Source organism: Uranotaenia lowii, chromosome 3 (genome assembly GCF_029784155.1).
Source record: "Uranotaenia lowii strain MFRU-FL chromosome 3, ASM2978415v1, whole genome shotgun sequence".
NCBI classification, from domain to species: Eukaryota; Metazoa; Arthropoda; class Insecta; order Diptera; family Culicidae; genus Uranotaenia; species Uranotaenia lowii.
In genome coordinates this window covers 292777470-292802233 of record NC_073693.1, presented here as the reverse complement: position 1 = coordinate 292802233, position 24764 = coordinate 292777470, and the positions used below count along the sequence as shown (strand labels likewise).

The 24764-nt window shown below is 37.0% G+C and overlaps 1 protein-coding gene across 1 annotated transcript in view; it reads left to right on the top strand.

Annotated features, from left to right (window-relative positions):
* The window catches only part of LOC129756201 (uncharacterized), a 199720-nt gene that overhangs the window by 14081 nt on the left and 160875 nt on the right, over positions 1-24764 (top strand). The window contains exon 2 of the mRNA XM_055753005.1: positions 10268-10925. Within this exon, the coding sequence (XP_055608980.1) occupies positions 10915-10925 (11 nt within the window). The 5' untranslated portion in view covers positions 10268-10914. The remainder of the gene's footprint in view (positions 1-10267; positions 10926-24764) is intronic.

Here is a 24764-nt window from a genome sequence, read left to right as displayed (position 1 = left end):
TGTGCAGCAGTCTCTGGTTGAAAAATTTGTCTCAATTTAGGCTTTATGAAAATTATTCATTAAATGCAATCGGTCAGTGGAGATAAAAAGTAATTAATGAAAAACCAACGCCGACCGTGGCCTTTATCAAAAATTAACATCGCTGATTTGCCACCAATCATAAGTTGGGACTTTCCCAATTTATTTTTTCGAAGATTTTTTAACCTTTAGTCTGATGACTAAAGATCTGACAACTTAAAGTGAATTGAGAGGATATTTTCAAATAATAGTTTTACATCATACCAACTAATACTCATACTCATACTCATACTAATATCATACTTATTGAAAATAGTTGAAAACAAAGTTGAAGTTGAGATTTGATAAATAAAATCAATGAAAAACATTAGGTTCAGTGCGTGTACTTCTGACAGAATTAAACACCCTCGAATTTAACGCTTGAAAACTCAAATTTGACACGAATGCCTCCAAAACGCTAACTTATTCAATCAAACATGAACGAAATGTTGACATTTTTTTGGTTTTATATATGACACTTAACCATCCTTGAGTAGCCCGTGTCTAAGGTTTAACAATCGATTAACAGTAAAAATTATAAAAACCTTCAGAAATTATCCAAAGGAATGAAAGATTTTCAACAAAGTTATTTCATTTTGATATCTAAGTGGATTATTTAAAATTTGGATTTAAATGTAAGTAGAAAGTCAAATTTCTTACTTTGTCCCATTTATTTTTTCATTAAGTTCTCACTTGAACTTAGCTCAAAAGATTAATAACTCCCAGCTTTTGAATGGTGCAAAAAAAAGTAGGGTGATTTGCCAATCGTTGTCCCCTAACCCATCAATGCACAGCATGACTTAAATTGTCAATATTTCAGCTGTTTTTCAACTTTTCCTCAAAAATAATACTGAATCATGTAATTCGGAATGTTTTCTGATGAAATAAGGCTTTTGAGATATTTTCTGCTGTTAAGTGTGTATCTTATGACAGTTTTAATTTTTCTTGTTTTTTTCGCGCGGTTTTTGTGCTAATTGTTAACAAAAACGTTAACATTACTTCTACGGCAAATAAGGTTTTACGTCAGAACAAAACATTCTTAGTATCAGTTTTCTATACGAAACGTTTGTTGGACAATTTTAACACCATGATTTTGAAAAAAAATTATGATCCATACTTTACTAGAAAAAATGTCGGATTGTGCAACAATTGGTCCACTCAATCTCCTCCTGCCCCATTGTTGTACATAATTCCGCTGCAAAATTTGTATGGAAATTTCAAATTTATAAATTCGTTTGCCTCCAAAAACTTTGTTTAGTTGTTTTAACAGCCAAAAATAGCATTAAAATTTAACCAAATCCTGAATTATAAAAACGTGTTTTGAATTAGAAAGTAGGCTTGTACGGAAAAATCCAAATTTTCATTGAAAAACCATCAGAGATGTTCTGAAAGTTCAAAAAACATAATTTTGGATTTTAAAAATATTTCTTGGTTCTTACAATACATTTCATGTAAACAAAAACTAAACCTAACTTGTTCCCCAGAAATGATATTGGTTGTCATAAAAAAAATTCAAAATAGATAAATATTTTTTAATTTTAGTGTTTTGACAGCTGATTTGAAAGCTGGTTAACCGTAGGATGATAATAAGAATCGCATTATACTGCTTTGCATAGCCAATAAGTGTGTTGATTTAAAGCTTGCGCAAAAACATGTCATGAAATTATTGAAGTTTCCACAAAGCAAACCCAGCAATTTTATAATACTTTTGAATTGATTTCGATTTTTTTATATTTTTAAATGGTAATAACTGTTTTCATGAAATACTTTGCTTCTTCTAATGTTGGCAAAAAGTTAAGCGTAAGAAAGGGCAAAACCAATAATTTAAAAAAAATAATCTCAAACTTATTTGAATTTCTTGGATATGAGAAAATTTCTTCTCCCATATAAATTGTCATACAAAATTGAATACGTTCATCGACTACATGCAACTAAAACAACTCGAATTGTCTATTGATATGAGATTTTTTCTGAACTTTTAAGTAGAGATTGACGTTTAACTAGTAATTTGAGTAATTTCTGTACTCCAATTAAATTTTCCACTCAGAGTTTTCATATTTTTTGCACTCAATGTTGATTTTTAATAATTAATTCAATAATTCAAAGACACTTTATATTTCCATAAGTTTATTTTTCTACCGTCAAATCTAAATATTGAAGTTTTGAAATTATTAAACTCGTTGAAAAAACATATGTATGTATGAAAGTCGGGCAACTTGCATTATCTGAAAAGTGTCAAAGTCACCTCAACTGCAATGGCTTTGAGAGACTACTTTTTTATCAGATTTATTTTGTAATTTTTAATCCCGACCATTTACTCATTATTGTATGCAAAGAATCTAAAAATTTTTCTAGAAAAATCTGTTTTTCAAATTTCGAGACGACAAATCTTAAAAAATTGTATTCCATGTAAACAGCGATCCTCTTGATATTGTTAATTATATTGTCAAAATATTGTACAGTGGGAAAAGGGTCGTAGACCCTTTATCCCAAAAAAAAAATCGAAGTCGAAGGTTGGAGGACACGAAATATTATTTATCTGATGTGCAATTTTCACAGAAATTCGAATTTGCCGTCGATTTGCCGTCACTGAAGACATCTAAGTGAAGCTTTATTTGGCCCGTATCATCAAGAGAAACAATCAGTCATAGCTTTGTGAAAAATAATTTGATTCAAAACAGTTTTTCAGCCGGAAAACTCTTGGGAAACATTTCTATGTTATGTGATTGTTTCCTGATGATTGATGAAGGTTACTTTAATTACAAATAAACCCACTTACATGAAAAAAATATTTAAATCAATTAACTTTTTGAAAAGATAAATTCTTATACAAAATTGTATATCATGAGCATAGATCAGTCAAACGATCTGAAACTTTGGGCGTGGTTGTGTCCATTTTCAAGTTTTAAATTGATATTCATTATGTAAAAATCGATCGACTTCCAAGTCAGTCCTTAAGCAATTGTTCTATATAAAATCACATCTTCTTCATACGGGTAAAGGGGGGAAAAACAGATCACGTTCTTTAATCTTTTTACCTATAAATAGACACTTAAATATTTAGCATTAAATTTCTTTTAGCTCATTCTATGGAATTTTAAAGACATAAAATTTTATGTTGGTAGGACATATAAAGAAATAAGCTCAACACTGGGCAAATAAGGTAAAATAACACTCTACTCAAATGACTTCGGTTAAACCAAGAGGTAGATTTGAGTTTCTGAGAAAACTTCACGTGTGATAAATGCTATTCCAGACACTCAAACCGGCAGCTTTGTGTTTTTTTTTATTTTGGGTCCGAATTTTCCAATTGTGCTTGGACGGCTTATATGGAAGACGTCTCCCCCCCTCTCTCCTCCTCAAAAGGGGCCGTCACCAAATTAGATTGCATTTGAACTAGAAGTAACAAATATTAGCCTCATCGACCACATGCTGGCTGAGCCTTAAGAAGATTTTTAAAATGTGCAACCATTGGAAAAAATCGGACAACATTATGAACGACATAAAATTTGCCTGTGCAACTATTGGGCACTGACAAGCTGTTTAAAATGATTTTTTAAATTTTTATGTCACTAATTTCAAACATTTGAACTTTTGGATCTTGTTAACCAATCCTGTGTGAGTGCATCGACAAAAACAAATCGAGTGAATTTGGTTGAAATGACTGAAATACAGCATAAAATCCACAATCATGTGCTTAGCTGTGCAACGATTGGCAAATCACCCTAATTCTAATTTTCGAAAAATTAAGTTTTCTCTCAGAAGAGACACATTGTGATTATTATAACAAAAAACTGGTGCATACTGAACCTAAATTGAATCATTTTCTTGGATAATATCAACTTATATTACTTATTCATTATATGATTTTCTTCGTTCAAAACATTCATCGTTCATCGTTCATCAAACAGGGACATTCATCGTTCAAAATTCTGTCCCTGGAGTATCTAAATTGAATTTATTAACTTTGACAAACAAACGGGCAAATTACCCTCCATAGAAACAAAAAATTAGCCTTGCAAGTTGAAATTGTAAAAAACTAAAAAAAAACGCTTATAAAACAATGTTTATCAACGAATTTTAGTAACGATGCAGACAGCGCACCACAAAAAAAGTATTTTTTCTTACTTTAAATTTTACTGTGCTATTGCTCTTGAGCCTTCCGCATTGCATTGTAATGAAAAAAATAAAATCACACCATTTTAGACAAAATAGGGTTCTCCTTATGTTTTTATGAATTGTAAAAAAGCTTTAAAAATGCCACAAATTAAATTTATTTAAACTTACAACTGAGTACGGTTAAGTGATATACTTTATAATTTTGGACTGATATTGTTGATTTTTTTTATTGATAAATGGTATTAAAATATAAAGATTTAAGTTGAATTACATATAAATTCGTTTGAATTTTCGACCTTTAATTCGTTGACGCGCCTTATTTATGAAAAGATTATGTTTTGATTCTACATTTTTCTATTCCAATCAATAAAGTTGTGCAAATTATATTTTAAGTGTTATTTGAAGTGCGGCCCGCCGAAAAGATTTAAAGTGCAAAGTAGTCCGATGGTTTAAAAGGTTGCTCTTCGCTGGCCTAGAGGATGGCGTTTAAGTTTTCTAAGCCAGAGTATTTAAAGTATGAAAGCCCCCTTCTCCTCTTCCTATTTCCTCATTTCATCCAGTAGGAGGGAACTATAAAAATCATAGATACCTTTCTAGATTAGTTTTCTAGTTTTGATTAAATTTAGGGAAGCCCCTCCACCTTCAGATCTCCCCACAGCACAGTGGTCCAGAACAAGAATTTAGCAGCACAAAATTAATGACAGAAACTATAATATTAAGACAATCTATAATATTTAGACAAAAGGTGTCTTCAGCAAAGATGCTCATAAAATATCGCCCTTTAATTATACAGTGTCAGATATTCGGACGATTTAGTCACACAAACTTTGTTAATTGCAAAGATAGTGTAAAATTGTCTTCTATAAAGTTGCAGCCAATACCATTGCACAGTGGTGCAGAACATCAATCTAGATGTACGAAATTAATAGCGCCCAGGGATGAAGAGATAGACATTTGATGTCTTCAGCAACATTGTTCAGTTTTACAAGGAGCATATTCTAGTATCAAAATTTTTGCCGAGGGGTCCACCGATAGTAAGATAAAAATGCCAACTTTTTTGTTTTTCAAATAAGGGCTTTGATGTCATCGACAAAGTTGTTTATCTGATCAAAATACATAAGTTTGTTGAATACATCAAAGTCCTATCACATCACCCTCAGGAGTTACATTCAAAGTAAAAAAAATCTCTTGAAAAAACAGCTTTTTGAACCTGACACGTTGTAGATTGAATTAAATGGCTTACAAGCAATTCGCCTTTGTCTTTTCGTTGAGTCATAAGTTTTAATCGAACTTAAATGCTTTTTAATAAAACAAAATATATAAAAGAAAATTTAAACATTTTATTACTTAATCAATTAAATGTTTTAACATTTTTTCTATAAGTAAAATTGGTAATTTTTACACAAAATGTGTATTTTCAATCATTCAAATCTCTACTAGTTCCACCGATTTCCGCGCTAATTTCAAATGGAAATGGTTCCGCTTATCATCAAAAATAATCCCAAAAAAAGGGGTGTTGCGAAAATGTGCACTTTTCGATGGAAGAGCCTTCCAAAATTGCCTAAAAAATACACTTAATGCATTCTATAGAGCTTCAGCAACTTCTAAACCCATCATAATGTATGAGACAAATGTAGATCGTGGCTTGTTACAACTTTGTTTCAGAGACAGCGAACGATTTTATCCAATCTACAACGTGTCAGGTTCAAAAAACTGTTTTTTTAAGAGATTTTTTTTACTTTGACTGTAACTCCTGATGGTGATGTGATAGGACTTTGACGTATTCAACAAACTTATGTATTTTGATCAGATAAACAACTTTGTCGAAGACATCAAAGCCCTAATTTGAAAAACAAAAAAGTTAGGATTTTTATCCTGCTATCTGTGGACCCCTCGGCAAAAATTTTGATACTAGAATATGCTCCTTGTAAAACTGAACAATGTTGCTCAAGACATCAAATGTCTATCTCTTCATCCCTGGGCGCTATTAATTTCGTACAGCTAGATTGATGTTCTGCACCACTGTGCATTGAAAGCAACTTTGTTGAAAACATCAAATTCATACTACGATTAGAAATCGCCCTATGATTTTTTCAATGTTTAAATGTGCCCGTAAAAGCAGTTTTCCAGCTATAGCCATATTGAATGAATTTAAACGTAAGCGGTGTCTTCTAAGCACTTTTATCAAATCAAAATGCACACCTTTTCTTCTAAGACAGCAAATGTCTATTTTGAAGCATTAGTTGTGTATAAAGCATTTTCTATCAAAAAGATGTATTTTGCAAACTGCCATATTTCAGATTGAGGCAAAAAAAAAATTAACAAATACAGCGTTGTGTAGTTTGAATTTAAATCTTTTATCTCAGATGCGTTTTTTTTAACTCGACAAAAAAATTCAAGGTTTGTTAGAATTCAATTCAAAATAACACACTGGACTGACACTTCAAAGGAAAATTCTCTCGTTTTCCTCTCGTTCATCTTACATTTAATAGCTAAATGCAATAAAAAGTAAAGTAAGGGATTTTACCTCATTTCTTATCATTTTGATCAAGTTTATTGCATTATTGTTAAAATAAATTTCCAAAAAGATCATTTTCCATGTTTATAACAGTCTCTTATTCAATAATGTATATTATTGTTTCTTGTGTATTATTTATTGTTGATAGGCATGCAAGACTTTCCAAATTTTGTTCGGGCATTCACGGGTTTTCAAATTAAAGTGAACAAGTAAACAAACGGCGTTCTGGCTGGTTGTCATAATAATGTAAAAATAAGTCTGAATTTTGCTGGATTCATACACGGAAAATAAAAACAGAAAACTCAAGATGTGCTAATTTTTTTGAGCTAGCTATATCTAAATTTGTATTTATTTGGAAGTTTGGAAAACGATTTTAACAATGCTGACGTTTTTCGATGAAAATAATGATAATTATAGTTTTATTCCTCACTTCATTCTTGATATTTCTTTCGAATAATCACTTAATTATGCTCAGATATTTTCCGGATTTTGTTTTAAAAAAATTCCAGATCATTTGCACAGATTTTATCAAATTTTGGAAAAAAAATGTCTTGAATTGCTCAGCCTTCATAAATGAGGGAATAATTCTGCAACACTCACTCTAGGGGCCCCCTTAGCTTGAGTGAAACTATTCGAGACACTATTTTAAGGGGCCCCCTAAACTGTTAGATTTTTTTTGTTTTCATTCCAAATTTCTAGATTCTATGTCTTTTCCTAGATTTCGAGTACATGGTATGATTAACTTTTTTTACTCGGGCTCCGTCCCCCTAGGTCGGGGACTTTGTAGACAGAATGCAGAAATGGTAAACGATTGGAATACATTTTTCTTGTAAATGAAACTTTGTAAACTATAATTAACTCATATCTGGTTTTCAATTTACGTTTTTAATCTGAATTTTTAAATAGTAGTTGGAGGAACACAAGTTTGATATGTGATGATAATGCTTCTAAATAATTTCTACCCGCTCATTTTCACCATCTTTCATTTCTTCTAATGTTCTATACATCTATAAGATTTCATAATCTTAAGATGTCCCTACTAAAAAGGACATCACTTTTCACCGATAAGGCCAATAAATTAAAGTGACAAATTTAAATTTGATTTTATTTTGTTTTGAGCTTTCAGCATTTTCAAAATTAAAAAGTGTGAAACTGAAAGTGCGCTCGCAAGTTGCGAGTCGCAACCGCGGAGAATAAAGAAGGGTGGTTCAAAATTGTTTTTTTTTTCTTATTATAGAGACTTTCAGCCTTGGGCTGGTTCGTCTCTTTCTAAGCGCACATCTTTCGAAGTAATGATGGCTAGCATCTCACAAATGCTAAAACCACCAGACCACAGAAAGTGTACTATGTATGCCATGACCGGGATTCGATCTCATGAACTTTGGCGTAGATGACTTGAACTCTAACCACTACGCCGAAGCCGCTGGCGAGCGTTCAAAATTGTATTCCCCTTGCCCTTAATTTTAAGTTGCTAGAATGTCCGGATTCTTCCGGACTTGCCCGGATATTCGACACAAAACTTGAGGAAAGACCGGTCCGACCCGGTTGCCCGGATTTCGTTGGAGGAAGCTCGGATTTATTCCCTTTATTTAATAAATCTAACAAAAAAGCTCAAATTGAGTTATTATAATTTTTCATTTTTACGTTTTATCCAAAAAGTCATGACTTGTGTTTTGGATCCATTAATACGAATACATTTTTTTTATTGAATCAGTCCGTGGTTTGGATCAGATTTGTCCGATGATTGCCCTGATTTTTGGTTGAACATTTTGAAATCGAATGCGCGGATTTTGGCAAGTTTTTAGATTAAATTGCCCGGATTTTTCCGGTCTGGATACGTCCAAAAAAAAATTTGTGAATTTTCGTATGTAAAATTCGTAATTCGTGTTTTCATCCGTTTTTATTCATAGAACTTCTAGGGGCAAGGAAACTTTCCTCATTTTTTCAAAGGCTTTTTACTAGTTTTTTTTTTAGGACACTTCCCCTTGATGATAGCTACTTTCCTTGTGACCGGACATTCAAAATTAATAAATGTGCTCATTATAAAGGAAATTCACAACTCGAGATGTCACAAAACCGATGTTTTCACGAAAAACTTGAGCGTAAGTGGCGAATAGGTATTGAGCTAATGTAAAGAATTTCAGACTATAGTGGTGTTTGAAATTAGTTTCCTAAAAATTATCACGATTGGCAAGAATCTACTCCTATAGTGACCCAGCCGTAAAAGCGGAGAGAAGCCTCTCTTTGCAGTTTTGGCTGCAGCGCGCACAGCAAAAATTATTTCCTGTAAAATTACGCAAATGTCGTGTAACAAACAGGAGCAGGACATTTACCGTTATTTTACAGGTCGAAAAACAAATTACGTGACATTTAATTTTCAGTGTACAACTTTTTTACAAGACATTTGCTGCAATAATAAATGAATCTTCGTTAACTTTCAAGGAAAACAATTTAGAATTACAGGTTTTGTTAATTACAGGTTGATTTATTTTAAAGGTTGCGGTTTCAGTGACACGTGAAAGTCAAAATTTTTTTTTCTGTGCGCATATAGGGTAACGGACTTATTTTGGACCAGAGGACCTATTTTAGACCACTTTGTCTAGCTCTCTTATAAAGCAACTGATTATGAATTTTTTTAACTAATATAGATGAAGCCCGAGCACTTAATGTAATGCACTAATTATTTTCATTATTAGTTGCTTAATAAGTGAGCTAGATAAGGTGGTCCAAAGTAGGTCCCCTGGTCCAAAACAAGTCCGTTACCCTATATGGATAGTCTGTTGATTATGACCTCTAACTGCAGAGATTATTTTTCACTTTGCACAGTAACCAATTTTGAAAGAATTTAAAATCCTTCGACATTTATTAGAAATGTAAACAATTATCGGTTTTAAACTTCTCAATTTCAAAACTTTCAACAAGACTTCTTCCAAAAATATGCCCAATCCATCTATCCTTAAACTTCAGAGATTTTTATATTTTTTTTATTTTTTAAACATTAAATCCTTCCCTTATATTAGATTATAGAATTTGGATAATATTGAAGAAACTATGAAGAATTTTTCACCAAAATATGACATGATTACCACTTATTGCTCCCTGTGTGCCGTAATGTCTCATCCACCCCCTTCATGCTGAACAACGTCTGCCAAGTGCGCTAAGATGGATTCTCTGTAAACCTCAGAACACAAACAAATGAAGTTGTTACTAAACTTGAACCCATCGACCAGAAAATTTATATGTCACACAGCCCTCTTTCAAGAGTGGCGCGCTGAGAAGCGCGACGAGTAAAGCTTTAAAATTGGTTAATTCATTTTATGTCAGCACAACTTTGAACTCCAGTCGAACCTCCCTTCAGCGGATTTTATTTTATTTAAGTTGGTTTAAGCAAGACCCAAAACATTTACTCGTTTTTTCTCTACTTCTTATGTTAAGTACCAAAACGGGGGCAACTAGACGCCAACGAACAAAAAAAAATAGTTCACAGAATAATGTCAACCTCCGAGGCACCAATCCAGAGTCGAGACTAACAAGCACTTCTTTCTTGTTTGTATCTTTTGTTTTTTTTTGCAGATCCCGTTGATGAAATTTGCTTGCCTAGGAGAGAATCAACAACAACCGTAAAAAAAAACTCCGAACGAAGACGTGTATCCCACAAAGTGAGATGGTGATGTCAACATGGAAGCTGTTTAATGTTGGCCCCCTGTATTGAAACGGTTTGGTGTTGTAGCAGGCATACGAAAAAAGTAAAGCTCCTCAATCCATAGCTTGGAGCAAACTTGGAAGTCATCAAATTGAAACAACGGAAGAGAGAAAGATGTTGCAGCAGCAAAAAGTGATGGCATGGTGGGAGCAGATTTGTTTTCATTTTCAAACGATATCGATGGGATGTACAACGTGTGCGCGCCAATGTTTGTCGTTTTAACAATTAATGGGATCGACTTTCGATAAGTTATCCATTTTTCTGGACTGTGAGGTGCCATTGGGGAAATAGTAGAGTGTTTGGGAACAAATTGTTTTTGCTGATAGAAAAATGACCCGCTAATAACCGAATTCTGGGAAACGAGAGATTTCAACGGATGAAATCGAGTTCGTCGCTTCTTACTCGTCCACAAGCATTGAAGTCTTTCTGAATTGAACCGCGAAATTTGAGTAGGGGGGAAAGTGTGTGTTTTTTTTGGAATAGAATCGTGTCAGAAGTGAAAACGGAAGAATTCATCATGTTTACTAGGTAAGTACCCATTTTAAAATTACTATGACCAAAGCTTAGTTCTTTAGAGGAGGTGTTTTTTTTCGTAAACTTTCAATCAATTAGATTGAAACCTTTCAATTGTTGCCATCCAAATTGATTTCCTTTCACCCGCCATAATGAACCATGCAGGCCCATCCAATTTAGCTTAACAGCAGGAGTGGAGCATTGAGGAGCAGCAAGTAAAAAAAAAGAATCAAAAATCTACCACCATTACTCGACAACATTCGTAGTATCCATCACATGAATGAACCTGTGCTCATTGTTGCCGGTATCAAATGAAATAAAGAGCGCGAGAAGCTTAACTAAAATTTCGGGCTTCGGGCTGCTCCCTCATATATGTATACGGGAGGCTGGCTAAACCCTAAAAGGTGGGATGGGTTAGAAAAGTGCTCAATCAATCAAAAATTAATTTAACCTCGCGCGCCTTTTGTTGCCGGGAATGAATTTGGTAATCGCATTTGTAGAGCTACAAATATCGGTCTATGAAAGGAGAGATGCTCTTTCGAAAATCTACCCATTTTTTTATTGTCTGCAGATCGGCTTCTTTCTAAAATTGAGTTCAACCTTGTCGGTTTTCTAAACGAAAATATGTGGGGGGCGATTTATACTCACTGAACAGTTAAGTGGAAATTTGCGCTTACGATATTCTTGATTTTGATTTTTTTAATGTGCTTATGATGTAATACAAACTCAACGGATTTAGAGCTCTTTTGCCCGTGTGAGGCTCAAGATGCACCTCAAAGCAAGAGAAACCCCCGTTCTAAATGTGATGCGTTCTAAGCGCACCAGGAGTAAATATTGGCTTAACCTGAAAAATCATTATCATCAATTTAAAACTTTTCATCACACGTTTACGCGGACAATTAACACCCCGGGTAGCCGATTATCACCTGAGCGTTCGAAAACTAATAAACCATCAGTCGATAATCAAACGCCTCGACTCACTCAGCGCAACCCGGTTGTCGTTCGACACGTCGAAAGTATCAAATCAGTATCATGGGGAACGTCTTCTTCCGTTTGAAATTTGATGCATTTCCGCTCCGTTTACAAAAAGATACGATCCGTTAACATAATAATCTGGCGATGGTTGCTAGAGCCATAGTTCGTCATTTTTATGTAAAAAACTCAGTCATCCAAACACGTTTTAGCATTGGTGAAATAAACATTCCGAAAATGACACTATCCGAGCGACTGATTTGAAATTTTAATTTCAAAGTCCAGGAAAAATTTAATATTGTTTAAAAAAATAAGGAAAAACTTAAAAAATCAGCAGCGTAATTAAATTTTTTTTTAAACTTCAAACAATTTTCAAAAATGTATTTTAACACTTAATAAAGCCTTAAAGCTAAGCCTTAAAAAAGTCGGTACTAGAAATTCAAAAACCCAAATTCACTAATCACTAATCACTAATCGTACCTCCACAGCCAGAACTTATGTCTGAGTCCCAAAAAACAATAAAAGAGTTTTATTATTCTTCTTGTCTTTCTTCATGTTTCCAATTATTTTAACATAAAAACATTAAAATAATCAAAAACATGAACCGGTTGGGCCTACCATGGAGCAGAGAACGCAGAAAAATCTGGAACACAGGAACAGGAAGAAACGTGGACCACCAGTACCATACGTTTCGAAGGGGCAGTATCGTTGGAAGCATGCTAAGAAAAATGCTCCTTGATGAGGAAACCACACGTTATGTAAAGTAATATATTCACTATTCACTAGGACCATTCTTCAGCGGCTGGAAACGATTTATTTTGTACACAGAAATCACAAAACCTTAAAAAAGTGGCATATTTTAGAAGGTGATGTTTAAGGTTTTAAACTTTTAAGATGTATTATGATTCGTTAACTGTTTTGGATTTCAATGTACAATCATTTCTGGTCATCGACCAAGGATAAAACGCCTTTACTCGCTCTTGAAAATAAAAAGAGAATCGGAAAATATTAAAAGAACAAAAAACCCTTCGAGGTCAAAGATTTTTCAAAAATGTTATCCTTATAATTCGAAGCTTTCAATCAGTTCAGTTGTTCAAATGGATAACAATTGCTGAGCCAGAACAAAATCTAGAGAGTTCAGAGTGAAAACACCCTGACTCCAAACTATATTTTAACGAAATGTAAGTAAATTTAACAATATGGAACAAATTCACCAAATAAAATATTAACAACTGGCCTCTGTTAGTTGATGGTGATTTTCTCTCTCCAGTCTGCTCCCGAAAATTTCACCTAAACAGAATGAGGCTCAAAATATTCATTCCATCAGCCAAGAGATACCCTTGACGATCACACTCCAAGATGAAAGATTCATCCACAAAATAATTTCACAGTTTTAAACTAAACCCTTTCAGCAAATTTGTGCGACGAAAGCATAGTAGCTATAATATTGACGACCAGAACTTCCGGTCATCGTGGAAATCTTTGTATTCAAGTATTCTTAAATTCACTTTTCCCTTACTCTTCTTAGGAAACCTAAAACCTGAACATATTTATTCTCATTTCATCAGCATTGGACCACTTGCATTATGCTTTTTACATTTATAAATTTCGGAACAAGGAGAAATTGTTACCGTTATATTTAGAACTTGATTAGTAGGCTTTGTCATGAACAATAGCATACATGAGGGAGGAACTAGCCGAAAAAATGTCATTCCGGAATTTAACTTGTTTTTTTTTTCCTTTTTTCTAACCGGGGCCATCCGAATGAGCATTTTATTTGAAACACAACATTTATTCACATTTCAACTCTGCACACAAAAAATAAATCTTTTAGATCATTGATATCCATCAATCGGAACTAAGCTTATTTGATATTTAGCTAGAAAATGGTTACGACAAGAAAATTCATTCACACGCGAACACTACCCATTTTTTCCAACATAGGATCAACAGCTTTTTATGAAGTTGTAACTACCATATTTATGAAAGCTTAGTAAAACCTACTCCGTTTCGATTTTTTCACTTTTATATTTTCACCAATTGAACACATTTTTCTATAATAAACAGATGATTTCCATTTTGCACGATCCGAACAGCATAGCAAAAACCAAAAAATTGATTTAGAGAGTTCCTTGCTAGTGCTGGATGCATTTTTATCATTTGTAATATGTATCGATCGAAACAAAAGTTCCAAAACAGATGAAATGATTGAATTTTTAATTCGCGAAAAAACAAACAAGAAAAACGCGACGTCGGAAAAAATGCTTCCGTTCTCGAGCACGGCTTACTGTGTCCTCCCCCTAAAAATTCAAAAACCCAAATTTCGCAAATTTGGTCTTGTTGAATTAGTTTAAGTCTGTTGATTTAGTTGGCAAAACTTTGTTAAGAAAAAATAGCAAAATTGGTTATTAATGTTGCTCTTGAGTTTTCATGTTATTTCTTTTGAATTTGCAATAAATATCATAATTAAAAAAAATCGTGAAAACGGAGTACGTTTGAAGCAATTTTTTTTATTAATTTTGACCACCTCTTGCCTTAAGTTCTTCATATTTACCATGCAAAATCCATTTTATAGCTCGGTTCATTAAGAAATGGGACACTCTCATTTGCTGAGTTTATTTCTTCTTTTTTTTCCTTTTGATAGGAGTTTAACCCGTTAAGGTCATTCTTCCTCGGAGCTTATTTCCTCGTTATCTGACTCACATAATTTTGACAGTATTTTGTTGTCTGTAAAAAAGCACTATCCGACCAATTTTTGTTTTTTTTTAATTTCAGAACTCACGCGTTTTCAAGATTTTACGATGCAAGAGAAAATGAAAAAAATATGTTGCACAGTTTCCTTCAAAATCCACCATTATCAAATCGATAGTTCCACATCTGAATCCACAAAATTGCCTTCAGTTTCAATCAAAAGAGAAGTATTGGGCCAAAAGGAAACGGAAATTTAAGGAGGAAGATGCAGCCATCCAACATACTGGCTTGACTAAGTAAAAGTGGAAAAAACTGATCAATAACATGATTGAAAAAAGTGTGCGCCAGCTGATGGGTACCCCCTCCCCCCGTTTGTCACAAATCGTAACGCTTTGACGTACCCCCCTATGAAAATTACGTAACGCTGATAATAACCCCCCCCCCCTTCCTTCGATTTTGTCATGTTTTGAAATAGGTACTGATACCCCGAAGGTCCTAAAAAGAGAAACTTTTTTAACGTTTATTAAAACGGAATTAATATCATCGATCAGCATCGCTTCTTAGTACTCATTGATGATAATTCTCTGATAAAATAAATTGAATGTCTTATTACGAGTTTCTCGTTGCTTGAAAACTGATGATCTGCCTTGTTTACTTTATTTTGTTCAAAGAGCATAACTTGCTACGCAAAATATACTCCACTTAGTAATAACACTCAAGGTTGAATTGAGTTCTTGGGGATAAATGTACCCAATTTTCGATTTTCCAACGGATATTTCACGGATATTCAATACCCATTTTAAGAAATCTATCTCACAATCATTAAAAAGGAAAGGTTACAATCCTCTTTCAATCATATTGAAGCTGACAAGTTTTAGGCTGATTTTGGTTTGCTTATCATTCTGCTAAAATTGCATGACATCAAAATAGCTGCGATGAAACTGAAAATTTTCAGGAAAAAATCGTTGCGTAACGATGAGCATACGTTAATTTTTTTTCAGGGATTTTCTTCCTATTATATGATTCATCCTATGTATGGCTAGATCGATCAGCAACTTTAGCTTTCGTCGGCCTCTGCTGCCATCACATTCGCGAACGCTGCCTCCTCCCCAGGTTACTGGCACAATACTCGACCCGTTCCACTCATTTTTTAATTCTGGGTTCTAATCGCAACTTTCGAATCGGAATACTGCAATTGAAAGAAAAATAGAAAATCGTTTATGCAAAAAAATCAAAAGACGTGTTGAAATAATTGAATATAATGTTAATAAGGCTTACCTTTTCTAAGATGAGTGATTCGTAGCAAATGTTTGCCATTACTAAAACTACTGGCAGTCTCTGCCTCGTCTGTCCGTGTCGTTCTGATGAGGTAACATTTTCTACCATTGAGGTCGGATTCGTTCAAGGCAAAAGAGTCATCACCTCCCGCATAGCTATCGTCAGTGCTATCATTCATAATATTGTCTGCTCCTGCAGATCATTTTCCGGAAGCTCTTGCATATTATTTCCCGGAAGCATCTGGTCCGATTCCTTTTGGAGAAGGCTGTAGATTATCCATCGAATTGAAATGAAGCTGCCGAATGCAATTCTGGTTCTTCCAAGTATCTGTTCTCTGCAAGAAACAAAATAATGCGGTTTAGAAATTTTTCATTATAAACATTTTTGTAATCCAAAACATACTTACGCCTTTTATTATCTGATAATGTTTATCATAAATTGTAAATTCCACTAAATAAACTTAAACCACGCACTGACTTAAGAACAAAAGGTTGAATTCACCGCACAGCTGTAAAAAAACAAACTATTTCTCTTGCAAAGATGGCGATTTAACGATGGAAATTTAACCATTTTTTGACTTGTTCATTAGAACTTATAAAATGCTTAAAATTAAACCGTATGTCATGATTGAAAAACAGCAATAATGGCAGTTTTATCAGAAATCGTAAAAAATGGTTCAAGAAAAGTCATTAATGGTTGAAAAAATACGAGCGTGTACATAATAACGAGGTTGGGCCATTCGTCCGAATGTCATGAGGCCGAAAGCCATTCGGCCGAAGGTCATTCGGCCGATGGACGTTAGGCCGAATGGGCTATTTGGCCGAATAGGCCACTAGGCCGAATGGGTTATTCGGCCGACGGTTATCCAGCCGTAGGCTGTTAGGCCGAAAGGACGCAAGGCCGAAAGGATATTCGGCCAAATGGCCACTAAGCCGAGGTCACTAGGCCGAATAGACATAAGGCCGAATGGTCATTAGTCCGAATGGTCGTAAGCCCGGATCGTTGAAAGGCCGAATGGTCATAACGCTGGATGGTCGTAAGGCCGAATGGATGCTAGAAAGTCGTTAGGCCGAATGGTCGCTGGGCCGAAAGGTCTTAAGGCCGAATGTTCGTAAGGTCGAATGGATGTTAGGCCAAAATGTCGTTAGGCCGAAAGATCTTTAGGCCGAATGGATGCACGTCTGGATTCGACCATTCGGCTTTGCGACCATTCGAGCTAGTGGCCATTCGGCCGACTGATCGGCCTAACATGCAAAAAAGCGATAGGCCTAGCATAAATTCGGCCCAAAGACCATTCAGCCGAACAACCGGAAATCGAAAACCGGAAGCCGCTGAGACGACAAAGAGAGTTGCTGGTAGTTTCAAGCGAAACTCTAACCTCTCTCTCCGAGATGCCGCAAATAAGCTGGGTGTATCGTCTACAACCGTGCATCGAGCCAAAAAACGAGCCGGACTATCGACTTACAAGAAAGTAGTGACTCCAAATCGCGATGATAAACAAAATACGACGGCCAAAGCGTGATCTCTCGTAAACACGACGATGCTGACGAAGTTTGACTACGTGGTAATGGACGACGAAATCTACGTCAAAGCCGACTACAAGCAGCTTCCGGGACAGAAGTTTTATACGGCAAAAGGAAGGGGAAAGGTAGCATATATTTTCAAGCACATGAAACTGTCAAAGTTCGCGAAGAAATATCTGGTTTGGCAAGCCATCTGTACCTGTGGCTTGAAAAGCAGCATTTTCATAGCTTCCGTGACTGTCAACCAAGAAATTTACGTGAAAGAGTGTTTGAATAAACGTCTGCTGCCTTTTCTGAAGAAACACGGTTGTTCCGTACTGTTTTGGCCGGATTTGGCATCTTGCCATTACGGTAAAAAGGCCATGGAGTGGTACGCCGCCAACAACGTGCAGGTGGTTCCCAAGGACAAGAACCCTCCGCCAGAGCTCCGCCCAATTGAGAAATACTGGGCTATTGTCAATCGGAACCTAAAGAAGACCAAAAAAACTGCTAAGGAAGAGCAGCAGTTCAATGCAAACTGGCTTTCTGCGGCGAAGAAGGTGGACAAGGTGGCTGTACAAAATCTGATGGCAGGGGTTAAGCTTAAGGCCCGGCAATTCGGATTTGGAAAAGCGGAAACCTAACTGAATATTTTTCCTGAATTTCATACTAATTAAACTAAAAAAAAAATAATTTGATTTTTTAAATAAACTATTTCACCGATTTACACGCGTTTTCCCTTGACCAAATTTTGATCGTATCACCCTTTAAGTATTCATGTCCGCGAGTTCGAGCCCAAGAGTAAATATCGAACACAGTTGTATCGGATAAGTTTTTCAATAACTGTCCGCCAACTGCAGCGTTGATATAAAGTCGCAAATGCCATAAAAGATGGTAGAACGACTATAATCGAAACGAAAAACAATTTAGTTAAAGCTTTATTAGCGTTTTCAGAACTACCTAAAAACAAATGGTTGAATCAAGAATCTGAGCATATTTCATGACTTCTATAAACAGTTGTATAACAAACTGTATATAAAATGCCATAATAAAATCATATAAAAACTTTGAAAAGCTAGTAGGCTTAATCTGTGTTATTTTGGAATAGATGATTAAATTTAAGCCTCGAGAGAAAAAATGGACCATTGAAAATAACTAAACTGAACACAATGAATTTTATTGTTTGGTTCAAGTCATAAAGCTTCAGGCTAAGATATTTTCAAACTCCAAAAAATGAAAGCTTTCCTCCAGTCGATTCCAGGAAAAAAATCCTGCTGGCTCCCACAAAATACAACCCAATTTAGATATCCGATAAAATGAGTAACCATTATCCGCCCAAAATTTGTACGGTGTTAATTCTCTTCCAATCCCTAGCGCAAGGAGACCGGTACACGAAAGGATTCGATATCGTAAAAAGCAACAATTTTTTCGCTTACCGAGGAAAACAGCCTAAAGAAGGGTAAAAAATCTTCCAAAAATTCACTAATTGACAGGAACAGGCGCCGTTCTGAGTGCTATCAACGCTCCCGAAACGTGGAATCCGAAGCAAAATAAAGGGTAAAAAAACGGATCAACCGAAAAAGATTGTGTAACATAAGTGAGGCTCTCGTCCCCGAAAAAACCAACAAGTAAGAAAACATAGGAATGTTAAAAAAGTTTGGTCCAGAAGGGGGGAAAAACGTCTCAACAAAAGTGTCTCATTATAACGGCCTTCGGAGAGGCAAAAGCGCGTGGCAGCTCCAGATTGTTGCGCGGTCCAATATGGCACATCCCCGGGAATAAGCCACCTTCATCGGGCCGTGTGCGCTGAACAAAATACCCGTATCGATGGCAATCTTAAATGCGACATTTTCATATCCCCGGGGACAGTTGCCGGGTCAGTGTTGCCTTCCCTTGAGTTGAGTTATCCTTATTTGTAATTTAGTTTTCTTTTTTTAGTAAACTGGTACATGAATTCAATGACTCCATCTTTTGTTAGAAAAAAATTATCATAAAAGATATCTGAACATTGTTATTTTGACAACTTGCTTTTTAAATTTTAGAAATTTCCAATTTTTAAAAAAATTTTAAATAACTTTTTTCAAGATTGATAAATCAAATTTGGCATCTTTGCTGACTTCAATGTATCGATTGGTTCGATACTTAAGCAAAAACAGGCGACAACGAGCGAACTAAATTTTGTTGTTCGATTTTTTTTTCTGCCTCCCTCCCTTGAGAGTGGAGCCCGAATCGGATCATCTGGAAGGAGGACCTGTTCCTGTAGAGAGGACAGACTACAAGATCCAGATTAAATTACCCGAGAGCTCCGGCGCGTTCGAAATGAGCTCTCCCTTCAAATATATCACTTCACTTTACTCTCTGGGGTCGGACGAGTCAGCCCTCTTACTTCCTTGCTTCCTCACTCCTGGTCAAGTGGCCAAGTAGGAGGTCCATCTTCCGATCAGTCGAGTAAGCAAAGAGGAAAAATCGAATTTTGATATAACAATTTCGATAAGTACCCAGTCGATGGTTGTTGTTGTTGTTGTTGATGGTGTGTGTATATTTGTTTATAAAGTTCCATTGAACCAACTTGGAAGACTTTACGAAACTTCAGGCCTGATTTTTTTCCCTTCTGCAAAGTCTGTCTGCGAAGATGTGTTTCGCAGCAATACTCCCTGGAACTTGACGATTCTTCCGGAAGAGGTGAACATTTTTCGAAGGTGATCTCGAGGCCGAGATTATGTTTAGTGAACTAACGAATATCAGAGCAGCAGCAGCAGCAGCATCTTTGGGGCTCTCGATACCGAGTAATTGACGAAGGCAGTGTTTCCTGACCGTAGCGATCGAGATATAAAGCTTTTGATGTACGCAAATAATTGGCCACCCACAATTGGACCTTAAAAACGATATGGATTCGGTTTACAATCTTTAACCAGAAAACAAACTATTTAAAAAACAAATTCACATAATGTAAATAAATATGAACGAAATACTTAGAGAACAATTTTGACAATTTTAACAAATTTTGACTATTTTGACAATTTTGAAAATTTAGTCAATTTTGACAATTTTGCAATTTTGCAGATTGGGCAATTTTGACAATTTTGTCAATAGTGATATTTTTGACAATTTTGACAATTTTGACGATTTTGACAATTTTGACAATTTCGACAATTTTGACAATTTTGACAATTTTGACAATTTTGACAATTTTGACAATTTTGACAATTTTGACAATTTTGACAATTTTGACAATTTTTGACAATTTTGACAATTTTGACAATTTTGACAATTTTGTCAATTTTGACAATTTTGACAATTTTGACAATTTTGACAATTTTGGCAATTTTGACAATTTTGACAATTTTGACAATTTTGACAATATTGGCTATTTTGATATTTTAAATCTTTCACGTTCAAAAATCTAATAATCGCATTCCGTGTCAGGTGTCATTTTTTGCTGTGTACACCATTTGTGCACGAGAATTTTTTAAATTATGACCTATTGAGTTTATGGTACACAGAATTTTGAGTTGGGATGAGCAACCAACATAAAACGAACCAGAAACAATTGAAGCTAATTGACATAATATTTTAAATGCTTTGGGGCTTTTCAAACATTTAACAGATGACATGAAAATTACCTTGTATTGAAGTATGAATGAGCGTAAATGTTTTTCGCTTGTTGTTTATCAAAACTGCAAACTTTTCAATAGAATCTAGCAATCGCTAACTTAAAACGCGAGCATGACAAGCATTTGTCATTAACAAGCCCGTGCGAAGGACCTGTCCAATACCAAAGTTCAAAATAAATAACAAAATTTATTTCCAACACTATTTTTCTACTAAAGACCATCAAATGATCCCGGAAAAAAAAATTTTTTAATACGGTTCGCAATAAATCAAAATCAAAGTAAAAGTCATTAATAAACTGTTCTAAATGACTTTTCTAATTCTGAACAAAATTGCTGAAAGATAAATTGAAAGCAGCCTGGTTTACAAATTTCAAATCAATCATTCCGGAGCACCAGGGAAAGAAAACGAATTCAAATTTCGAATAAAATCAGAATTTAAAGCTTTGGACATAAGAATCAGTGCACAGAAATAGAATACTTAAAAAACAACACTAGATTTGAAAAAAAGTTCAATCCGATTTCTAAAATAAATTTCAGATCAAATCAGTAATTGACCACGATTAAGTATTGTTAAACAAAACAATAAAATGATAATACTGGTTAGTTTTAAATAATCATCTTGATTCACTTTTAAACAGCAAAAAAAAATTATAATCACACTACACCCAATCTTGAAAACGATGTAATCATTGATAACTTTTTTTTTGTTTCGATTATAGTCGTTTTACCATCTTTATGGCATTCGCGACTTTATATCAACGTTGCAGTTGGCGGACAGTTATTGGAAAACTTATCCGGTACAACTGTGATCGATGTTTACTCTTGGGCTCGAACTCGCGGACATCGGCTCAGGAGACAACAGACTTGCCAACTGAGCTATATCACAAGCTCAATTATTGATAACGCAATTAAAAATAAAACTGAAATTTAAATCGAAAAACATACAATTTAAACGGGGTGCGAGCAACCTTAGCGGAGATCGGGTACCCAACCCCGGTGGATGCTTTGGTCGCATGCAGACTGAGTCAGGGGGCTTCGTACGCGTCTGTTCTCCATGTCAGGGGCGGCGTGCGGAGTGCAACAGCGTCCTGGTGGTGTTCGGGACCCAAAACAGCAACATCACGACGGTCCTCCTGCGAGATAGTGGGGTTAGCTGCGGGCCTTGCGAGCCTGTGACTACAAAAAACATAAGCAACGAACAACGAACAACAAATTTCGGATGGAAATCGGCAAAGACCCACGCGACGAAAAGGGACTAGCGATTGGAAACTTGGAACATGGAACTGCCGATCTCTAAATTTCGTGGGCAGTACCCACGTGCTCTCCAACGAATTGAAGAGCCGCAAATTCGACATCGTAGCGCTGCAGGAGGTATGCTGGAAGGGCTCCACGGTACGAACGTATCCAGATGGTCGTGCCATCTACCAGAGCTGCGGCAACACACACGAGCTTGGAACAGCTTTTATAGTGATGGGAAAGATGCAAAAGCGCGTGATCGGGTGGTGGCCGATCAACTCCCGAATGTGCCGGTTGAGAATCAAGGGCCGGTTCTTCAACATCAGCATCATCAACGTGCACAGCCCTCACCTCGGAAGTACCGGTGACGACAAAGACGAATTCTACGCGCAGCTGGAGCGTGAATACGACCGTTGCCCAAAACATGATATCAAGATCGTCATCGGGGATTTCAATGCTCAGGTCGGCCAGGAGGAGGAATTCAAACCGACAATTGGAAGGTTCAGTGCGCACCAGCTGACCAACGAAAACGGCCTCAGACTTATTGATTTCGCCGCCTCCAAACGAATGGCCGTACGTAGTACCTTTTTCCAGCACCGCCTCCCACACAAGTACACCTGGAGATCACCGTACCAAACTCAATCACAGATCGACCACGTTTTGATCGACAGCCGGCACTTCTCGGACATCATCGACGTCAGATCCTGTCGGGGCGCCAACATCGAGTCGGACCATTATCTGGTGATGGTGAAGATGCGCCCAAAACTCTCCGTAGTGAACAACACGCGAAACCGGCGCCCGCCTCGGTTAAATATCGCGCGACTGAAGCAACCTGAGGTCGCGGCAGACTACGCGCAATCGGTCGAAGCAGCGCTGCCGGCAGAGGGCGAGCTTGACGAAGCCCCTCTCGAGGACTGTTGGGATACCATCAAAACAGCCATCAACAGTGCTGCGGAGAACGTCATCGGTTATGTGGAGCGATCTCGACGGAACGACTGGTTCGACGAGGAGTGTAGGAGGGTGATGGACGAAGAAAATGCCGCGCGGGCGACAGTAGTGCAGAGAGGCACCCGTCGAAATGTGGAAAATCACCGCCAGCGGAAGAGGCAGCGAGTCCGACTTTTCCAGGAGAAAAAGCGCCGCCTGGAGGAGGAGGAGCTCGAGGAGCTGGAGCAGCTGCACCGTTCCCAAGAAACACGAAAGTTCTATCAGAAACTCAACGCATCCCGCAAAGGCTTCGTGCCGCGAGCCGAAATGTGCCGGAATAAGGACGGGGGTATCCTGACGGACAATCGTGAGGTGATGAAAAGGTGGAAGCAGCACTTCGATGAACACCTGAACGGCGCACATGCAGGAGATCAAGACGGTGGGGGAAGGTACATCGCCGGCGTAGCCAACGACGAAGACGAGCCACTCCCAACGATGAGTGAAGTTAAGGAAGCCATTCGCCAGCTGAATAGAAACAAGTCGGCTGGGAAGGATGGCATCGCAGCTGAACTCATCAAAATGGGCCCGGACAGGTTGGCCGATTGCCTACACCGGTTGATAATCCGGATCTGGGACATAGAACAGCTACCGGAGGAGTGGAAGGAGGGGGTAATATGCCCCATCTACAAGAAGGGCGACAAATTGGACTGTGAGAACTACCGAGCGATCACTGTCCTCAATGCCGCCTACAAAGTGTTGTCCCGAATCCTACTCCGCCGCCTCACGCCACAAGCAAACAGATTCGTGGGAAGTCATCAGGCCGGCTTCATGGAGGGACGGTCTACGACGGACCAGATATTCACATTACGGCAAATCCTCCAAAAATGCCGCGAACACCAAGTCCCTACGCACCATCTATTCATCGACTTCAAAGCCGCATACGACACGATCGACCGTAACGAGCTATGGAAAATCATGGACGAGAACGGCTTTTCCGGGAAGCTGATCAGACTGATCAAGGCGACGATGGATGGAACGCAGTGCTGTGTGCGGATTTCGGGTGAATTGTCGAGTTCATCCGAATCTCGCAGGGGGCTTCGACAAGGTGATGGTCTATCCTGCATGATGTTCAACGTGGCGCTAGAAGGTGTTATTCGACGAGCGGTGGGCGAAATGCGGGGCACGATTTTCAACAGATCCAGTCAACTTATTTGCTTTGCCGATGACATTGATATAGTCGGCAGATCATCTGCGGCGGTGGAGGAGATCTACCGCAAACTGAAACGCGAAGCAGGAAGGATTGGGTTGATGATTAATACGTCCAAGACGAAGTACATGCTGGCCTGCGGATCCGAGACCGACCGAACCCGCTTGTCCAGTAATAACAAGGTCACGATCGACGGCGACGAGCTGGAGATAGTCGAAGACTTTGTCTATCTCGGCTCACTGGTGACCGCAGACAATGACACCAGCCGTGAGATCCGGAGGCGAATTATCAGCGGAAGTCGTGCCTACTATGGACTCCACAAGCAACTGCGGTCGAGAAGACTTAGCCCTCGCACGAAGTGTAACCTGTATACGACGCTTATTAGACCGGTTGTTCTCTACGGGCACGAGACATGGATATTGCTCGA